The 18,878-nt window shown below is 33.6% G+C and overlaps 1 protein-coding gene across 3 annotated transcripts in view; it reads left to right on the plus strand.

Moving 5' to 3' along the window:
* LOC102803963 (histone-lysine N-methyltransferase EZH2-like) overlaps positions 1–18,011 on the plus strand; it is a 30,671-nt gene extending 12,660 nt beyond the window's left edge. For 2 of the 3 annotated variants that reach the window (XM_085496042.1, XM_085496043.1), the window contains exons 8-21: positions 304–467; positions 1,078–1,125; positions 3,882–3,985; positions 4,599–4,791; positions 8,539–8,765; positions 9,659–9,753; positions 10,315–10,355; positions 10,642–10,767; positions 11,803–11,916; positions 12,498–12,559; positions 12,966–13,061; positions 13,613–13,694; positions 14,740–14,905; positions 16,214–18,011. In XM_085496042.1, coding sequence (XP_085352168.1) covers positions 304–467; positions 1,078–1,125; positions 3,882–3,985; positions 4,599–4,791; positions 8,539–8,765; positions 9,659–9,753; positions 10,315–10,355; positions 10,642–10,767; positions 11,803–11,916; positions 12,498–12,559; positions 12,966–13,061; positions 13,613–13,694; positions 14,740–14,905; positions 16,214–16,289 — 1,594 coding nt within the window. In that variant the 3' untranslated portion in view covers positions 16,290–18,011. The remainder of the gene's footprint in view (positions 1–303; positions 468–1,077; positions 1,126–3,881; positions 3,986–4,598; positions 4,792–8,538; positions 8,766–9,658; positions 9,754–10,314; positions 10,356–10,641; positions 10,768–11,802; positions 11,917–12,497; positions 12,560–12,965; positions 13,062–13,612; positions 13,695–14,739; positions 14,906–16,213) is intronic. The other variant, XM_085496044.1, reaches the window with a different exon arrangement.
* Positions 18,012–18,878: the final 867 nt, after the last annotated feature.

The following is an 18,878-nucleotide window of genomic DNA, read 5'->3' on the forward strand; positions in this document are numbered from 1 at the left end:
AATAGCTGTATATAGAGTATACTGGATCGTTAAAATGTGACCCATTTTTACCATCTACACACCTCTGTCATTTACATGAGCACATATGTATTGGACAACTGTTTGACACTGTTTTTGGTGACCAGACCAAACTATCAACCAAAGTTAATCCAGTCAATAGCGGCCATCATTTACTTGTCAATATGTGTTTATCTTAAAGATCAGGTAACGCATGTAAATTCTAGCTTAATTATAATTTTGTTTTTTTCTGAAAAGCCTCTTGATGTGCAACATTTTTTATGTTCATTATATTTTTTCTTTCAGATATAAGGAGTTAACAGAATGCACAGACCCAAACAGTCTACCTCCAGAGTGTACACCAAACGTTGATGGACCTGATGCACAGTCTGTCCAACGAGAACAAAGTTTACACTCATTTCATACACTATTTTGTCGTAGATGCTTTAAATATGATTGCTTTTTGCATCGTAAGTTAACTTTATCTTATAATTATTGATTTGAGTAAATTACAGTGAATCCAATTTGTGGGGATTTCTAAGCGAGGTATGGTCCACAGAATTAGATATGCCTGATTAAAGGGCGGCTATCGTCGTGCCGCGTCCCGTTCGATATGGGACTCATAGCGACGTATACAACGCATGTAAAATACTATGTTTATTTACATGAAATTCGAACACGCGCTGCGTGACGACCACCACCGCGCTTTAAGTTAACATTTAACTTCAATCCTGTTCTTTATGAACGTAAAAGTTATTTGAAATCAAGTCAAAGACGAGTTATTTTTGTCAGCTTTGATATCGGCAATTTAAAAGAATAAGGTCTTCGATTCTAACGCTTCATCTAACCCAATGAATTCTAAGATGTGGAATATTTCTACGTGATGTTATCATGCATCGTAGACAGCTCTCCCTTTCTGCAGTGTTAATAAAGAATATCTCTGCAGCATCAAATATGCTAAAGTCAAACCTTAACACATTTAATAGTCTTTAAGTAAGGAGATGGCTGTCATTCAGCGAATTAAGAGGGTAACATAATGAGTTGTTACTTTTCTTTTCTCTCCAAACGCACTCGTCACAGAAGGAATTCCGTTTCAGACGAAGTTTGAGACGCATACTCCACCAACGAGTTAGTACATCATTCTTCTTTCTCTATACCCTTCTTGTTGTCTCATCTGTCTGCTTGCTTGTTTTGTTCAATTTTACTTTTGGTTTAATTTCTAACTATATATGTAAGTTTTCTCCTCTCCTAATTCCTAATTTCAACAAATTGCCCTACATTTTTATCAACATTCTTTTGATAAGGTTTATAAAAATACAGATGATATCCTCAAGTGGCGATGTAATAATTGTAGTTTTTAATGAAGAAAAAAAAATGACAATTTGGCTCCTGCGAAAAAAGTTTTGCCACCTATGTCATGGAAGTTGATTTGCTGGTGAAGTTGTAAATTTTTGTGTTGGTTTATGGATTGACAAAACATCCTCAAAATAAATATTTCATCATTGTAGTTTTCTTCAGTGTTATGGGAAAATTATGTGTGAGGCAAAGGTTTCAAGCTGACACACAAGATGACAAGCAAAAGACTTTTTTTGGCCTTAGAGAACATTGTCTTACTCGTAAAGCAGTATTTGAGATGCAATTATAAAAAAACTTTAAATTTAATTTTAGCTTCATGGAATTTTTACAATTTGCTGAATTAACATTTTGTGAAAATTAACCAAAGGAAATAATCCTGGGTATAAAAATTTAACACTTTTCTCTGATTCAGGGAATTTGCAATAGTTTACGTCTTATTAAAAGAGGAGATGTTAGAATGCATGTACATGTAAGGTGCATATTGATACATACCTCTGTAATTGCTTACATGTTTATGTAACTCCTTACAGCATGCATGGAAAGGCATGTTTAATTATGCTACAAAGGGTGAATTTGAGACATGTTTCATCTTTTCACCACCAGTTCCCTCTTTTCATCACAAATAGTTCAAATTATAGTCTGCACTTTCCTTGGGACAGAAATAGCCAAATATTTTTCCAGTAACAATTGAAAATTGACTAAAATTTTATCTGTTGGCTTCAAAATTAATGTTCATTTTCAGAAATATTAAAAGAAAGTCTGGTGGTGAAAAGGTTTAGCGGTAGATGGCTGTCACCCATGTTATCTTAATAGCACATGATCTGCTGAGTCTCTGACTGAATGAAATACAGTGAAATCTGTTTAAACTGAATACTAAATAGAATTAGGTTGTTAAGTTTGGAAAAATTTTCAGTTGATATAGAACTTAAGTTCTGTTTTGACAGGGTTACATATTATATGTTCAATGTGGTTTTCACAGCCTTTCATGGGGTTCGGTTTAGACTGGTTTACACAAGATTTGGTTTTTAAAGGTCTATACAGTATTTGATTTTAAAGCAGGGGAGGAGTAATCTGTGTATGTATCAGATGGCCATATTGCCCTATTGTTTACAAACAAGCATCTTTCCATGAGCCTTTTTGTTTTTAGCAAGCGTTGTTTTTGTCACTTGGGACTCGATTCCCGTGCATGCACAGGTGACACTCCTCCACTTTAATATACAAGATTAATTGAGCATTGCTCATGTTGATTTTTTTATTTGGGGGGGGGGGGGGTGTTTTCCAGTATGGAAAGCACTATATATTGTTGGGTAGAAATAGGGCACCAAATTTCTAGTCTGTTTCTGCTTCTTACGATCATATGAGAAAATATTACAGAAATGGGTGAATTCCTAAAGGTCGTCGTGCCCTGTTTGTCGTAGGACTTGTAGCAACATATTCAGCGTATAGAAAATACATTTTTGCTTACGTGAAATTCAAACAAATGAGCAACGCCCATTATCATATAAACTGGTAAACACATAGCATTTTCCACCAATATTTTGGTTCAGCATTTTACATGTTACATGATCAATTTGTTTTAAAGAAAAATAGAAAAGAAATTTATCTCAGCATTCATCGAAGTAGTAATAATATGATTTGTAAAATAGTATTAGGTGAACACGTGACGGCTAAGCTATTATGCACATGGAAAATATAAAAAACTCTACATGGAGAGCAAACTTCAAACTGATTTCCTTCTTGTGTTAACCTTATTCTGAAGGCCGTTTTTAATTGACAAATCTGTAAAAATACATACAACAAAAAGTGTTATTCAAATAGCCTGTCACATGGACAAACTCAACATAGGAAACATGGAAACAAATCACAGAAAGTATGATTGTAATTGAGACCTTCAAGGTGATTTGATAGCATGCGAATGTCTAAATATTTTGCCAGGTAGTAGAATTTGTAAAGGAAAATTGAAAAATTTACTTTTTTACAAAATTCATGATTCTAGGAGTTAGTTAGTTAGCCTTTGTCTTTTCATGAAATCTAATTTTTAAAGCAATTATTATAATCAACAGTTTCAAATTATTTGTTGTGTTTACCTATATTACTATAAGAGACATATTTAGGCATGTTATGTGGCAGTTTTGAAAACATGCTAAGCTAAGCTTTGATCCAGCTTAAGGCTAGCTGTTTCTTAAGTTTTCTTGGACTGTGTTATATATATATATTACATTTTACATCCTAAAATGCTTTGAAATCCAGTCTACCTAAAATTGGTACCTCAATTATTTTTTTTTCAGATATTCAAATAGTTAACCTGCATTAAAATTATAATTATTTATTCTGTATACAATAGAGCTTGATTCTGTGGGCACTGATTTCAGTACAATTATTTAAGTATTTTTGACTTGTTCTAGAAAATATTGAATGACATTAAGGTAGGGCTTATCTCAGCAATGTATCTTTCAATATCAATCCCTGATGAGTACTGGGTAGTGTTGAAAATTTAAAATTTAAATCTTTTCAACTTTGCCTTGTAGCTTATCACCCAACACCAAATCAGATCAAGAGAAAGGCTCCACCGGGTGAGTTGAAATCTGAAGGTGAGCCGTGTAGTCCTGACTGCTATCTTCACCTTGTACATGTAAGTATACTTCACTATTTAAAATTTGTTACTGTGGCCGCAAATTGGCTTCAAGCAATGTTGCTTTAGGAAGCCAGTAGGCTATCAGATTTGTGGCAACTTTGCTTGCAATATAATACAGCTGTATTCTCAGCCATTATGCTAGTATATTAGTATCATGTGGATAAAATACATGATATCTAGACAAAATAATCAATTACCACCTATTTCATAGGAAAATTAGCCATCATGCTTGTGAATACTGTAAACCACTATAATTTAGTGTAACAAATTTTTGCGTATCAGTGGAAATCAGATAATTTTTTTCTGGTGTCTTGTAATATGCATGTAAAAATGTCTTAAAATCCTGAAATTGTGAACATTTGTGGATGTGAAATAAATGATTTACAATATTCCTCGGGAGAAACAGTACCACAACAATAATTTTGTATTAGTATTACAAAGATTAAAAAATATGAAAAATTAGTCAAAAAATGCAGGTGATGCTGCTTTAATAAAATATCATAAGCTTGGAATGTTATTTTAAATTTTTTCTTTCCTGTGTTTTTAAGTAACATCATTGCTGCAGTAAATTTCTTTTTAAATTTGCTTTAAATTACTTTTTAACTTTCAGAAGCAAGATCAGGATGATTGCAGTACTACTAGTTCTATTCACAGCGAGAGAGGGAAGAACTCTCCAGCACGAGGTAGCAAACGTAGGGGTAGACCTTGCACACAAACAGTACATACTAAAATAGAGAAAACTGAAATAGATGGTGACTTGGTGCTACCTGAAAGGTGTAATAGCGCTGACCAGAAATGCCAAGGTTTGCTTTTTTCTGTAATTCTCAGCATGAGGGGTGAAAGCAGCTCTGTAAAATGTCTTGTTCTTGAGCATGTCATTTTGGCTAATTTGGCTAACCACTATACCCACTACCGGTACTGTAAAAAAAAAAAAATTAGCTGGAATTAAATTTCACTGAAAAGACTTTTTGTGTGTTTTGTATGGAATTTATTTTAACTGATTTTAAATGTAAAATGTAAAAAAAATATCAAAATTTTTTTTCACTGAATCAATTCCTTCAGCGGAAATAGCGAAAACTGATTCCAAGCGAAAATAAAGTATTTTATAGTTATATAAAGATGGGGAGAATTTACTGAAAAATCTTACTCTAATTATGGATCTCAGAAAAGATTTCTCCTGCAATCTTATTGCTAATCCTCTCACAGCTAAATTAATTAATATGCGATTAAATCGAGAATAATACTAAATTAGCTCAAATGTCATGTAGCTTTTTATCAGCTATAAAAACTTCATATTTGCTCTTTTAGAAGTGCATGTATAAACATGTATCATGATCGGTAATGTATAGATGACAACAAGCTTACATATGCATTTTTAATCGAGCAACTATAAAAGCAGTTATAAAAGAGATACTATAGAGCTAGAAGAGTGGATCACACAAAAGCGTCAGAAAACATTCCATGAAACCTCAGACTAGTCTGAGATAAAACGTTGAAATATGCGAGTGTGTTATTCCAGTGAATTCTTCTCATGGTAGCATTTCACATTTTTCCTAACATTGCTTCTACTAAGTACTAGTTTTTATGGTATTTTGTGAAATATATTTGTACATGCCCAATAGCATAGGATAGTGTAAATCTTGTTTGCAACCCTTCACTGTGTGTTTTCTCTATGTATGCATATATTGGGGGGTTGGGGGTGGATAAGAGATGTTAGAATGTTTTTAATGGTATAGCTTTAGTAATTATAAATTACGACTTACTGTACAGGTAACACTCAATTGTAAGATAAAATTATAAACCATAATTCATCCATGTTTAATCACCATTATTCAAGGAAGTTCCAGTCTAGAAGGTCAAATTCGATAATTGAATTACATAATGGAAATATGTTTGTCCAGCCCTGAAATGTCACATACTATGCAATGTAAAATACGCATTTCTTTACACGAAATTTGAACACATGCTGGTTTACCCCTAATCTTGCCAGCCCTGTGTGCTTTCACATTGACTTAACCACTTTGCTACAGTAGTCTTAACCTTATGTGTAGAAGATTATGTGTATACATTGTATCTACCATATTAAACAATCATGGTTATACATATAGCAGGGTCCATAGCATTGCGAAAATTCTTTGAAAGTCTTTGGATTTTTTTTGAGGTCTGGAAAGTCTTTGAGTTGTCTTTAAATTACAGGAAAATAAAACAATCTTTGAAAAGTCTTTTAATTTCTTCATAGTTATTAATTCATTTTAGAAAGGCCCTTTTTTTCCAGAGAAACTACCATATCCTCAGAACTTTGGTGACCTTTGGTGATGATGTTAGCCTGAATTAAGGGTCAAATGTCTTGCAAAAATGCAAGAAAGTTTGGGAAAAATTCTGGAAAAGTCTTGGAAATCATTTGGCTCTTGGTGCTATGGTCCCTGTATAGCCAGAAAATAGAAAGTGCCTGTCTAAAAATGACAGGCAGACTAAAAACCTGAGCACCCTCTACATTGTGGTACTCCCATAATGCGTCCTATTTTAATATACGAACAATAGAGGTACCATAAAAACCCTCAAATAAGAGCCACTTTGTAACACTTTCATTTCTGGGTGGTGCTTATTTGAGGTAACATGTTGACAACCCTGTAGCCAGTGGCTCTTAAACCAGGGTCATCAAACTTTTTCATTGTGAAATAGGGAAGGGGATAGGCAAACACACACACAACCAAAACAGACAAGTAATTATTAATGATGTATCATTGCAATTAATTTATTCTGTAAAAATACTGTTATGGGAATAACAAATGTCAAATAAATACGACGATTCGACGTTTCATCGACAATGTGTAGCAATGCCTGAAGTCACGTTTCACTGACAATGCGTAGCGATGCCTGAAGTCGGATTTTGTAGCACTCTCAGTGTCTGACGCAACACTCAAATCACTTGTACAATTGTTTACCAAGTTTGGTATGGCAAACTTTTTTCTTGAAAACTGGGAATAACTTGCGTGGCTGTGGCTGGCGTGGTGGTTGATTTGGTGACAATATAAAATAGTTTCGGATAGAATTGATCTGATCAGCAGCGACAGGAGAGGACATACTTGCAAAGGAAGCATGGAACGAATGATAAAAATGATGCCCAATCACTTGTATTTATGGCAAAAACAATAAATAAAAACACGTTTTTCTATAGATTTGTACAGCTTGGGTACTTGGGCATTGTTTTAATTGCGCTAGACGTCTGACAGTACAGCTTTGGTTTATATTTCCTGTTTCATAATCAAGCCAGATTATAATGATATTCACGTACTTCAGAGTCCACGCAAACAGGGTCAAACTATAGCCCCACCCCTATATAACCAAATACGAAACGATACCGAGAAAGTAACAATTACATGTATTAAAAATAATTTCCTGTGACCAATCGGAGAGACGAAATCATTCACGAAAGCCTAGGCCTGTTACAAGGCATTTTCTGATTGGTACAAGTTCAGATTATTTTCAATTCTCACAAATAGCTAATTTAAGTATTTGGGTCAGGCGGGTCACGTAGACTTCACTTTGCTGTAAGACAAGTTGATCGCACAAGTTTGTGGAACTAATCCATTCAACTTCAATTTTGATTATTTTCGGCAAGAGTCCTCTCCAAACTAATGCCAGTTATTTTGTTACTTCCCTGAACATTTTGTCTTGAATCATCCAAAAACGAACGTCTCAAATAAAATGCAAAAAATAACCCAAAATCACGATCAGCGAGAGTGGGCTGCGTAATCATTACATTCTCACAGTCGGAGCTACGTCACGATCCCTCAAACGTTGCCAGGACCGGATTAACACCTCTGTTTTCCCCCACGCTAACCAAATTCCCCCCACGCTAAGGAAAAAATCTTTTGTTTTCTGCTGACTTCCTGTTCTGTGAGAATGTATTTTCGATACCTCCGATTTTCCGATAAAGGCGTTCTAAAATCGTGACGTTCTTTACTTGGTTATAAAGACAACATTGACAATGAATATCTCAACGTGTCCTTCGGTGTTTCGGCAAAAAAACATACTAGTAGTTACTACTGAATAGTTTGTGAATTGGTCGATTGTGTGTCAGAAATATAAAATGGACAAGTTGACAGTCACATTCACGCTCTCAGTGCATTTCTTTCGTCTATCATTCTTCCGTTCTCAATTACACAGGACATCAGGCAAGTTATGGGGATAATCTTTATTTGTCTCACACCTTCTGTGGGACAATAAACAATGCAGGTGGAAGTGAGGCATGACAAGCTCGGTGTCTGCCTGATTGTAAACAACCGGGCGGCTGGCGCTTATTTCAGGGTTCTTATTGACAAAACCACTCAACTCTTGGTGGCTCTTAATGGAGGGTCAAATGTAACAAATTTTCACTGAGTGGCTCTTAATTGAGGGTGGCGCTTATTTGCGGGTTTTTACGGTAATCTACCAACCTCAAAAATAATAATTACCTGATAGTACAATATACTTTTGTCCCTACAACACGACACTCACTTAATTACAGCATTGTCTTTGATTTTAGTGATTTGTCAATTTATATTTAGATGTTCCAGTGCCTGCCAATCCACCTACTCCATCAAAACCACAAACACCACCTTCCGCCTCCAAATCTCACCGCTACGTAACAGCATCACCATCTTCAAGAAAAGAACATCCTCTACCGAACGGTTGGACTGGATCAGAAGCATCATTATTCAGGGTACTCCGAACAATATTTGCCAATAACTACTGTTCTATGTCAGAACTTATTCAGACTAAAACGTGTAAAGAGGTGAGGAAATTTGTAATTTTTTTAGTGCAGTGATTGTGAAAAAGCAAACAGTTATTCTAAGGCCAGGAAAAAAAATTCTCTGTTTCTCGTTTCATGTAAATTTTAAAATGAGGCAGGAAGGCGATTTTTTTTTTTTTAATACTGAGCTAAAATTTGAAAGTGCAAGTACAGGTGCATTTTTGAATGCTTTAGAAGGAAAAAAAAACGTCAGAGGCGCATAGTTCAAAATGATGCGCGCGGAAACTAGAAACAGAGATATTTTTTTTCTCAGCCTAAACAAGTTTTTTTTTAATGATATTCACAAGCTGAAAGTGGACGGTATGCAATGCATGCTCAATCAAACAAACAAACAAAAAAACACACCCTCAATAAGTTGTTAACAAACAAGTTACTGTTAACCCTCTAATCCTTGGTAGCCTAATTTTTTCATTGCTAATAAAATCATCCTAGAACATTACAAGAAGTTGGACAATACAAGTGTGAACAAAAAATAATAAAGCAGACAAGTTTTCTTATCGAATATCATCTACATATTATGCAATTACAGTAATCTTTGAATGGTTTTACCTGCATGTGCTCTTCAGCGACCATTTATCTTAAATAAAATTCACAAAATGTTAACATGACATCAATTGTTTGTCAGGCATGCCTTGGTCATTTTGTATTCAATTTTGAACATCATACATACTGTGTTACGGACGAGTTTGTAATTTTCACTGAATTCTGTTTCCTTGAATGTTGTTAAATTTTGAAATCTGGACACTTTAACAGTGCTTTTCTCCAGTCAGGATGTCAATCATTTACAAAGTAAAATTGGTATTCAAGATTGAAGAATTAATGCTATTACATGTCATATTACTAATTATAATAACTTTTTTCAAACTTATTTTTAGATTTATCAGTTTGCAGCCAAAGAAAACTGTGACCTGCCAGATTTCCTTGAAGAGCTTAATAACACTCCGCCAAGGAAAAAGAAAAGAAAACAAAGGTATTACAAAATGGTCAACATTTTTGAAAATGTCCCTACCGGTTTCTCACTTTTTGATCAATTTTGTCCAAAAATGACACATGAACCCATTTTCGTTCACTCGGGCAATGCATCTGCCATTTCTTGAACTTGTTTTGGCCGATGAAGTTATGTTATATACTGTAGGTACATGGATACTAGTGAATATAAGAACTGATAGCTTACTAGAGTAAGTAGTTCCATCATTTAGTTCACTCACAAAGTATTTTTGGCAAAGTACACAAATGTTTCTCGCAAACATTGTCATGGGCATGCTGGGCAAATGTAATTTTTATTTCAGCAGAATTAAACAATTGGTACAATACCAGAAGGCAACCCAGGCCACACCCCCACCCCACCACAAATTACAAAGTCTGCATATTCTCGGGTTCATCTGGATATTTATTTTCCAAAACATTTCCAAGTTAATGTGACGATTACCCGGTACTTAAAATGTGTTTACATGGAGCTAATCTTGGCAGGATCTGCTACATATAGGGTAGTACATAAATTTGTTTTGGTACTTTTCTATTGCTTTCATAGGTTATGGTCAATGCACTGTAGAAAAATTCAACTTAAAAAAGGTGAGTTCTGATGATTATTGCAATGCCAAATCACTTGTGCTCCCAATAGAATCTTAGTCATAAACGAAAATGTCAAGAGTTTATCAGTTTTTCAGTAACTTGTATTCCAGACAATTTGAGGTCACCAGCCTGTTTTTCCAAGTAATGGTGATTAGGTTTTAGTGTATGGTGACTCTTCCTATGATAAAAATACTGTTTTTAAAATATATAGCCCTCGTGTATATTGTTATTTTGTCACTAGTCTGTGTTTATTTATCTTCTTTCTGATTGGACTATTTTATTGCAGATAATTCATCCAATCACGTATACAATTATCAGCCATGTGACCACCCTGGTAGACCGTGTGATTCTGAATGTCCATGTATTATGTGTCAAAACTTTTGTGAAAAATTCTGTCAGTGCAGCCCGGAATGTAAGTATATATCTGATGTTTGAACAGTTTTAACAACAGTATGTTAATTTAACAAAAATTGGAATTCAAATGTACAAGTCTAATGAGATTCTTGCAAATAATAGTTCCCAAGCCTTAACAGAAAACTGCAATAGTGTTAAAATTATAGAAAATTGAATGAATGTATAAAAAAGACAAAATAAATGGAATGTGTTATTGTAGTGCATTTTTGAATAAGTATAAATGGGATTAACCTTTTAACCACCAGATTTTTTCGCCCAAATTTTTCTGCACTTTTTTCTTGTATTCTTGAAAATTTGTGGAAATGAACTCTAATATAGGAGTCGACATACACAGTTTTAATCAATAAAAAAAAAAATAAACTCGTATATTTTTCACTTATTTTTTCAAAAATTGTCATCAACACATTTGGTCCAAAATGATCAAAAAAATTGTAGAAAATTAATTGTAAATTGAAAATAGGCAAAATGTATCACCCGAATTTTGGCAGAAAAAAATGTGGTGTTCAAAGGGCTAAAGCAGTTTGCAAAAGTGAACATAAACTCAGCAAAATTCCTTTCTTCCAGAGTCTTAGTCCAAGTTTTATTCTTTTTATGAAAAAGATTCAGTATTATATCCTCACAGTAGGCAATTTAAAACTAGTAGTGCTCGATTTGATTTGACTGATTTGGGTTTGGTTGACATAATATTGAGTATGTTTTGTACATGTACTGTAGAATACTTTATTTTCGCTTGGAATTTATTTTCACCATTTTTGCTGAAGGGATGATCCGTGAAAATAAAATCCAGCGAATATACTTTTTTTCCTATATTTCACATTAATTAAACTCAGTAAAAAAAATCAGTACAAATAAATTCCATACAAAACGCCCCAAAAACCTTTTTAGTGAAAATTAATTCCAGCGAAAATAAAGTATTTCACAGTATTTGATTTGAAGATGCGTAATGTTATTTAATGGGATTTGATTTTGTTTGTTTGATAGAATTTAAGTTGAATACTCGTTCACATATATCCTGTTGATGTCAATATTTTAGGTCAGAATCGTTTTCCTGGTTGTCGATGTAAAGCCCAGTGCAATACTAAACAGTGTCCATGCTATCTAGCTGTTAGAGAATGTGATCCAGATCTTTGTCTAACATGCGGAGCAGGTGAGTACATAAAATATTGTGTGACCTGACTGAGAATGAACATATTTAATTATGTCCATATTTTGGATTTATTTTATCCTTAGCATAACCTTATTAAATATGCACATGTCTAATTGTGGTTTAAGGATTCAACACTGACATGAAAAACCTGTCAATCTTCCAAGCCAGTACATCTAGAATTTCGGTGATGTTAAAAAAATGTGATGGTGTACTGAATTACTGGAATATGCAAATTGAATCAAAATTTAACACCATATGCACTGAAAATCTTGTCTAAACAATGTAGTTGTTAGATCTTCATTTTTTTAAACCATGCTCCTTCAGCATTCAGTGAATGGCAAGTGATTGTCAACATTATGTGTGCGTCTAAATGTTGAAATTCATAACTAGACCAGTGCCCCATCATTCAAAAGATGCCTACGGGTTCTCACAAAAAATTATTGGACATAGCATAGTGTGCTGTTGCTCATATTTAATTAAATAATTGAGTAAATGTACATCTAATATTACACACATCATTTCAATTACACAGTAACTCAAAACATTACATTAAGTTACAATTCATTTCTATTTTCTTCCAGATAATTTTGATTCCAAAAATATTAGTTGTAAAAATGTCAGCCTTCAGAGAGGAACTAAAAAGGTAGGTTTCAATTTTATCTGTTATTTGTGGCTCTCGTATGCAACCATTGAAGAAGGCTTTTATTTCTGGTGGAGTATAATGTGTTCACATCACATGGAAGCTGTGGGTTTGACTGCTCACTTAACATGAGAGTATTGAGTATTGAGTTTGGGAGAATGGGTGTTCTCTTGGATGAGGAAAACAAAAACTGTTTCTGTGCTTAAATGTATGTTAAAGGTTTCATGTATCTTGGACGATGAGATTCATGGCTTCAGTTTTTGTAACAGGGACTCCAGATCTTAATAAGGTACTTTTTATGATCTGATAAAGATTGTAGTGAAAAAATGTTGCAATTGGTGCAAAATATTTGGTGACCAATGAATTATTTTATTTTTATCATAATCAAATATTTGTTTGTTTGTTACAGCATTTATTATTAGCGCCTTCTGATGTGGCTGGATGGGGGATTTTTCTCAAAGAAACTGCACAAAAAAATGAATTTATATCTGAATATTGTGGAGAGGTGAGTTGATTGTTTTAGCCTTTTTTTGCAATCCTCACTCATGAATATGCAATTCAGGCACGAGCAGGCAATTATTTATGACTATTTGAATTGCAACTTTCCAAAAACAGGTATTTACTCATACATATGCAAATTGTGACATCCATTTACAGGCAATTTACTTACGAATATGCAAATCATGACATTCAAATACCGGTATTTACTCGTAAATATGCAAATCGTGACATTCAAATATTGGTATTTACTCATAAATATGCAAATCATGACATTCAAATATTGGTATTTACTCATAAATATGCAAATCGTGACATCCAAATACAGGCATTTATTCATGATTATTCAAATCATACATTTCAAAGACAGTGCTTATGAACATATTTTGTATATTTTTTGGGGTGAGGCAAATATAAATATGGCATGCTAGAAAGACCATACCCAAGTCTTGCATTTATTACTTGTCATAAGCAGATGTCTGCTGACCTGTTTTTTAGAAGTTGATGAATGATATTGCTATTACTTTTTTGACCTCAGTTAATTTGTTTTTATTTCAGATTATTTCACAAGATGAAGCTGACAGAAGGGGGAAAGTATATGACAAATACATGTGCAGCTTTCTGTTCAATTTAAATAATGGTTAGTTAAATGTGCTTTTAGGCATTGCACTGTTTTTATGACACAGTATTTGCTGTTCTGGCGATATTTTTGTTTTCGTCATGTGACTAATGAGTGACATGTGATGCGTCACAAGTTCAGTCGCAATTTTGATTAGTTTCACTATTTAGGCAATTGTTTTGAAGATCATTTTGTAACCTTTTCACTACCAGACTTTCTCACCCAAATTGTCTGCACTTTTTTCTTATATTGAATATTTTTAGTAATGAATGCTAATTTTGAAGCCAACTGGCAAAGTTTGAGTCAATTTTCAGGTTTTACTCCAAAAATGTGGCTATTTTTTTCTCTAAATTCATAAGGAAAAGTGCAGACTATAAATAGGACTATTCCAAGAATTTGCAATGAAAAGAGAGAACTGGTGGTGAAAAGGTTCAACACCATCACCCTCATTCATGCACCACCAGTGAAGTTGCAATAAATTTCAGGATCCTTCTTGCTAGTTTCATTTATCATGTAAATGTACTTTATTATCCGTGTGTTGTCTATCAAGTTATTTTCTGGCCAAACTGTGACAATAAAGCCAACAACTTCTATGAAAGTTAAGGTAGAAGTCTACTCATAATTTCTGAGAAAGTTGGTCATAAATCGCATGACAATGGTTATTGGTTTATTAAGTAAACTAGTGTGTTGCAGTGACATATTTTGAGAAACTTTTTCAGGAAAATTGCTATTTTTAGAACAATTCCATAGAACACAAAATTGCCTTTTTTTTACATTTTTTAAAACCAAATTTTTTGAAATAATTCAGGACAACAAAAGTACCCCCATAATTTACAATATATGGTAAGCGTTATAGAACTGACAAAATATACACTATCTACTAATATACAACCATCATTTTCTGAAAATTAGGCTTGTGACACCAAGTTTTTTCAAGTCAATATCCTTATTTTATCAGAAGTACAATTTATCGCAAATTGATTGAGTTCTGGGTATTTGCAATTATGATTAGGCTTCTACTTTTATTGCTACCATAATTTTATGTACTTTTCCACTTCTATTTCAGACTTTGTGGTTGATGCAACACGGAAAGGCAATAAGATACGTTTTGCTAACCACTCAGTGAATCCTAACTGCTATGCTAAAGTAATGATGGTAAATGGCGATCATCGTATTGGTATTTTTGCTAAGAGACCTATTCAGACTGGCGAAGAATTATTCTTTGATTACAGGTAAAATGACCATATTAAATCTAGTCCATATCATGACCATATTTGTAAAATCACTAGATCTTGTCCATATGACAATATTTGATTAATCATTGGATCTAGTCTGCATCATGACCATATTTGGGAAATCACTAGATCGAGTCTATATGACCATACTTGATTAATCATTGGATCTAGTCTGCATCATGACCATATTTGGAAAATCGCTAGATCGAGTCCATATGACCATACTTGATTAATCATTGTATCTAGTCTGCATCATGACCATATTTGGTAAATCACTAGATCGAGTCCATATGACCATACTTAATTAATCATTGGATCTAGTCTGCATCATGACCATATTTGGAAAATCACTAGATGGAGTCCATATGACCAAATTTTATTAATCATTGGATCTAGTTTGCATCATGACCATATTTGGTAAATCACTAGATCGAGTCCATATGACCATACTTGATTAATCATTGGATCTAGTCTGCATTGTGACCATATTTGGTAAATCACTAGATCGAGTCTATATGACCAAATTTTATTAATCATTGGATCTAGTCTGCATCATGACCATATTTGGTAAATCACTAGATCGAGTCCATATGACCATACTTGATTAATCATTGGATCTAGTCTGCATTGTGACCATATTTGGAAAATCACTAGATCGAGTCCATATGACCATATTTTATTAATCATTGGATCTAGTCTGCATCATGACCATATTTGGAAAATCACTAGATCTAGTCCATATGATATTTGATTAATCATTGGATCTAGTCTGCATCGTGACCATATTTGGTAAATCACTAGATCGAGTCCATATGACCATACTTGATTAATCATTTTGATCTAGTCTGCATCATGACCATATTTGGTAAATCACTAGATCTTGTCCATATAATATTTGATTATTAATCATTGGATCTAAACTGCATCGTGACCATATTTGGTAAATCACTTGATCTAGTCCATATGACGATATTTGATTAATCATTGGATCTAGTCTGCATCATTACCATATTTGGTAAATCGCTAGATTTAGTCCATATGACCATATTTGATTAATCATTGGATTTAGTCTGCCTTATGACCATATTTGGTGCATCATTAGATCTCGTCCATATGACCATATTTGATTAATCATTGTATCTTGTAGTCCATAGCATGACCATATTTGGTGCATCATTAGATCTCAGTCAGATGTTTTCAGAGTTTGAGATTGCCAAGAAATGCTTTAGTCATCATAAAAAATTTAAGTTTGTTCAGCTTCTGTAACAATTTGTAACCTTTGATAATATTTTGCTTTGTATAAAGGTATGGTCCAACAGATGCACTGAAGTATGTTGGTATTGAAAGGGAACTAGAGGTACCGTATATCGCAGGAAAATGACCAAGAAAGAAAAGGAGGAAATACAAACCTCGAAAACCTACCTCTATCAACTGACTTCGCATTCATGGCCTTACTTTGTACTCATTTTAATTTCCCATCATGCTGTTGGGTGGACTTAACTTTAATATCCTATAGTCTTAACACAATCTGCATTCACTATCAGTTTTAAACATCTCAAGGAACCAACATGTTGCAACAAATGTGGTGATTTAGCACTTATGGGGAAATTTATCTAATTTAAGATTGGTGAGTTTTATGTTTTTGCTTAATTAACTGGAGATTTTTTATGAATTCTAGAGTAACTGTACTTTTAATAGTACATCTGTATAGAAATACTGGCTAAACTTGTTGTATTTAATTTTTGTGATGCCAATGTTTTAATGTCTTAATACTGCCAGAAATATGTAAATGTATACAACATGATTCTTTTTTTTAAAAAAAAGGTGAGTATTCTATCACCATAATTTTACTTCCACAGATAGCAACTATTTATTTTGTATTATCTCAAGTACTTGATTACTGTAAAAAGCTTAAATTACTTGCTAGATATTCTCATGATTTGATGATTCACCGTAAAATCTGTATTAGAAGCTGCATTCCTAATAGAAGTCGCACCCGTTCTTTCTGAATATCTGAGAACCAAAAATTCATCATTTCTCATATGTGTAGATGCTAAGAGAAGCTGCCTTGCCTCTGTTGCATTGTACCATTTTAATAGAAACCATGGTTTCTAATACAGATTTTACAGTAATGGCATTTGAGGGGACAGCATTTTGCAAAAGGCATTGACAATCTGTGTTGCAGGACCCCAGGGAATTTTCACTGCTAAAAAATTTCACAATTTACAGACTCGCGAAAAATTTGTATTTATATTATAGATGTTTACAGTGTGTAATTTTTTGAAGTAAGACATACTTTATTTGAAATATTTTACTGCTGTCATACAGTGTAAATTTGAATTGTATTTAATCAACGTACACTGTAACAAACACCTTTATAATCAACTTTCTGATCTCCCGCTTATAAGAAACCCAATGTACTGTAAAATCCTTTATTTTTGCCTTTTTCGCTGTAGGGATGATTTAGTGAAATAAAATCCATAGAATATACCTTTTTTCCCCTCTATTTTTCATTCAACTCATCACAAATCAGTGAAATAAACTCTACAAAACAGCCCAAAAGTCTTTTCAGTGAAAATTTATTCCAGCTAAAATAAATTATTTTACAGTATTATGCGGTTCATTATAGTGTATAATTCTCCATAAGGAACTGAAAGATGATTTTCACTATTTTCACTCTGAGAACATCTGTTGCATGAAAGTGAGGCTTGTCAGTTGTGAGCTGCCTAAAGTAATACAATACGTTTGATAAAAGCAAATTTTATTAAATCCTTTTTGTGAGGATTTTTTTGCAGCCATACTGCATTTTTAATGTGCATACAATGTTGGTAAACATCAGAATAGACAGATAGGCAAAAAAAAACAACCAACAGTGAAATATTTTTTAAATTGAGTGAATATGCAAATGAGATTTTGAGAACTTTGTTGCTTGAGTAAATATGCAAGTGACTGATGAGAGCTTTGTAATTAGTGAATATGCAAATGAACTGATGAGAGCTCTCACTTGAGTAAATATGCAAATGAATATGAAAGTATTGAATAGAACATGGAATTTCAGCGAATATGCAAATGTCAAAATAAAAACTAACTTGCTGTAAATAAAGTGTTGGTGTCGTCATTTCTCAACAGAATCTGTCAAATGAGCGGCTTTCAATCTTGTTTCATATTTGTCAATGTAAAGTTAATTGCAATATCTGTAATATTTTCTGAAAAGTCGATACGAGTAAAGCCAGTAATGTATGTACAACGTTCTTCGTAACCGTTCTGACAAAATTCTTACCAACGGGAAAAGTCGGCCATGTAAAAGTCTGAAATGCTGTGCAAAGTTCTTAGTAACCGTTCTGACAAAATTCTTACCACCAACGGGAAAAGTCTGAAATGCTGTGCAAAGTTCTTAGTAACCGTTCTGACAAAATTCTTACCACCAACGGTAAAAGTCTGAAATGCTGTGCAAAGTTCTTAGTAACCGTTCTGACAAAATTCTTAGCACCAACGGGAAAAGTCTGAAATGCTGTGCAAAGTTCTTAGTAACCGTTCTGACAAAATTCTTACCACCAACGGGAAAAGTCTGAAATGCTGTGCAAAGTTCTTAGTAACCGTTCTGACAAAATTCTTACCACCAACGGGAAAAGTCTGAAATGCTGTGCAAAGTTCTTAGTAACCGTTCTGACAAAATTCTTACCACCAACGGGAAAAGTCTGAAATGCTGTGCAAAGTTCTTAGTAACCGTTCTGACAAAATTCTTACCACCAACGGTAAAAGTCTGAAATGCTGCTTAAAAATTTGGTACAGTTGTTTGCAACAATGATACGTTTACATGCAATGTCCATAAAGCTATGTACAAAGGTGACATTGCTTTGAGTGTGAAGAAATGTGTATTGTTGCACATTTGAAAAAAATACATAATTGTTCTATATTTTCTTTGCATATTAATTTTGGGCGTACCAATCTGTTGCATTTTTTATTGTCT

The sequence above is a fragment of the Saccoglossus kowalevskii genome, chromosome 22, assembly GCF_978046115.1.
Source record: "Saccoglossus kowalevskii chromosome 22, keSacKowa6.1, whole genome shotgun sequence".
Classification (NCBI taxonomy): Eukaryota; Metazoa; Hemichordata; class Enteropneusta; family Harrimaniidae; genus Saccoglossus; species Saccoglossus kowalevskii.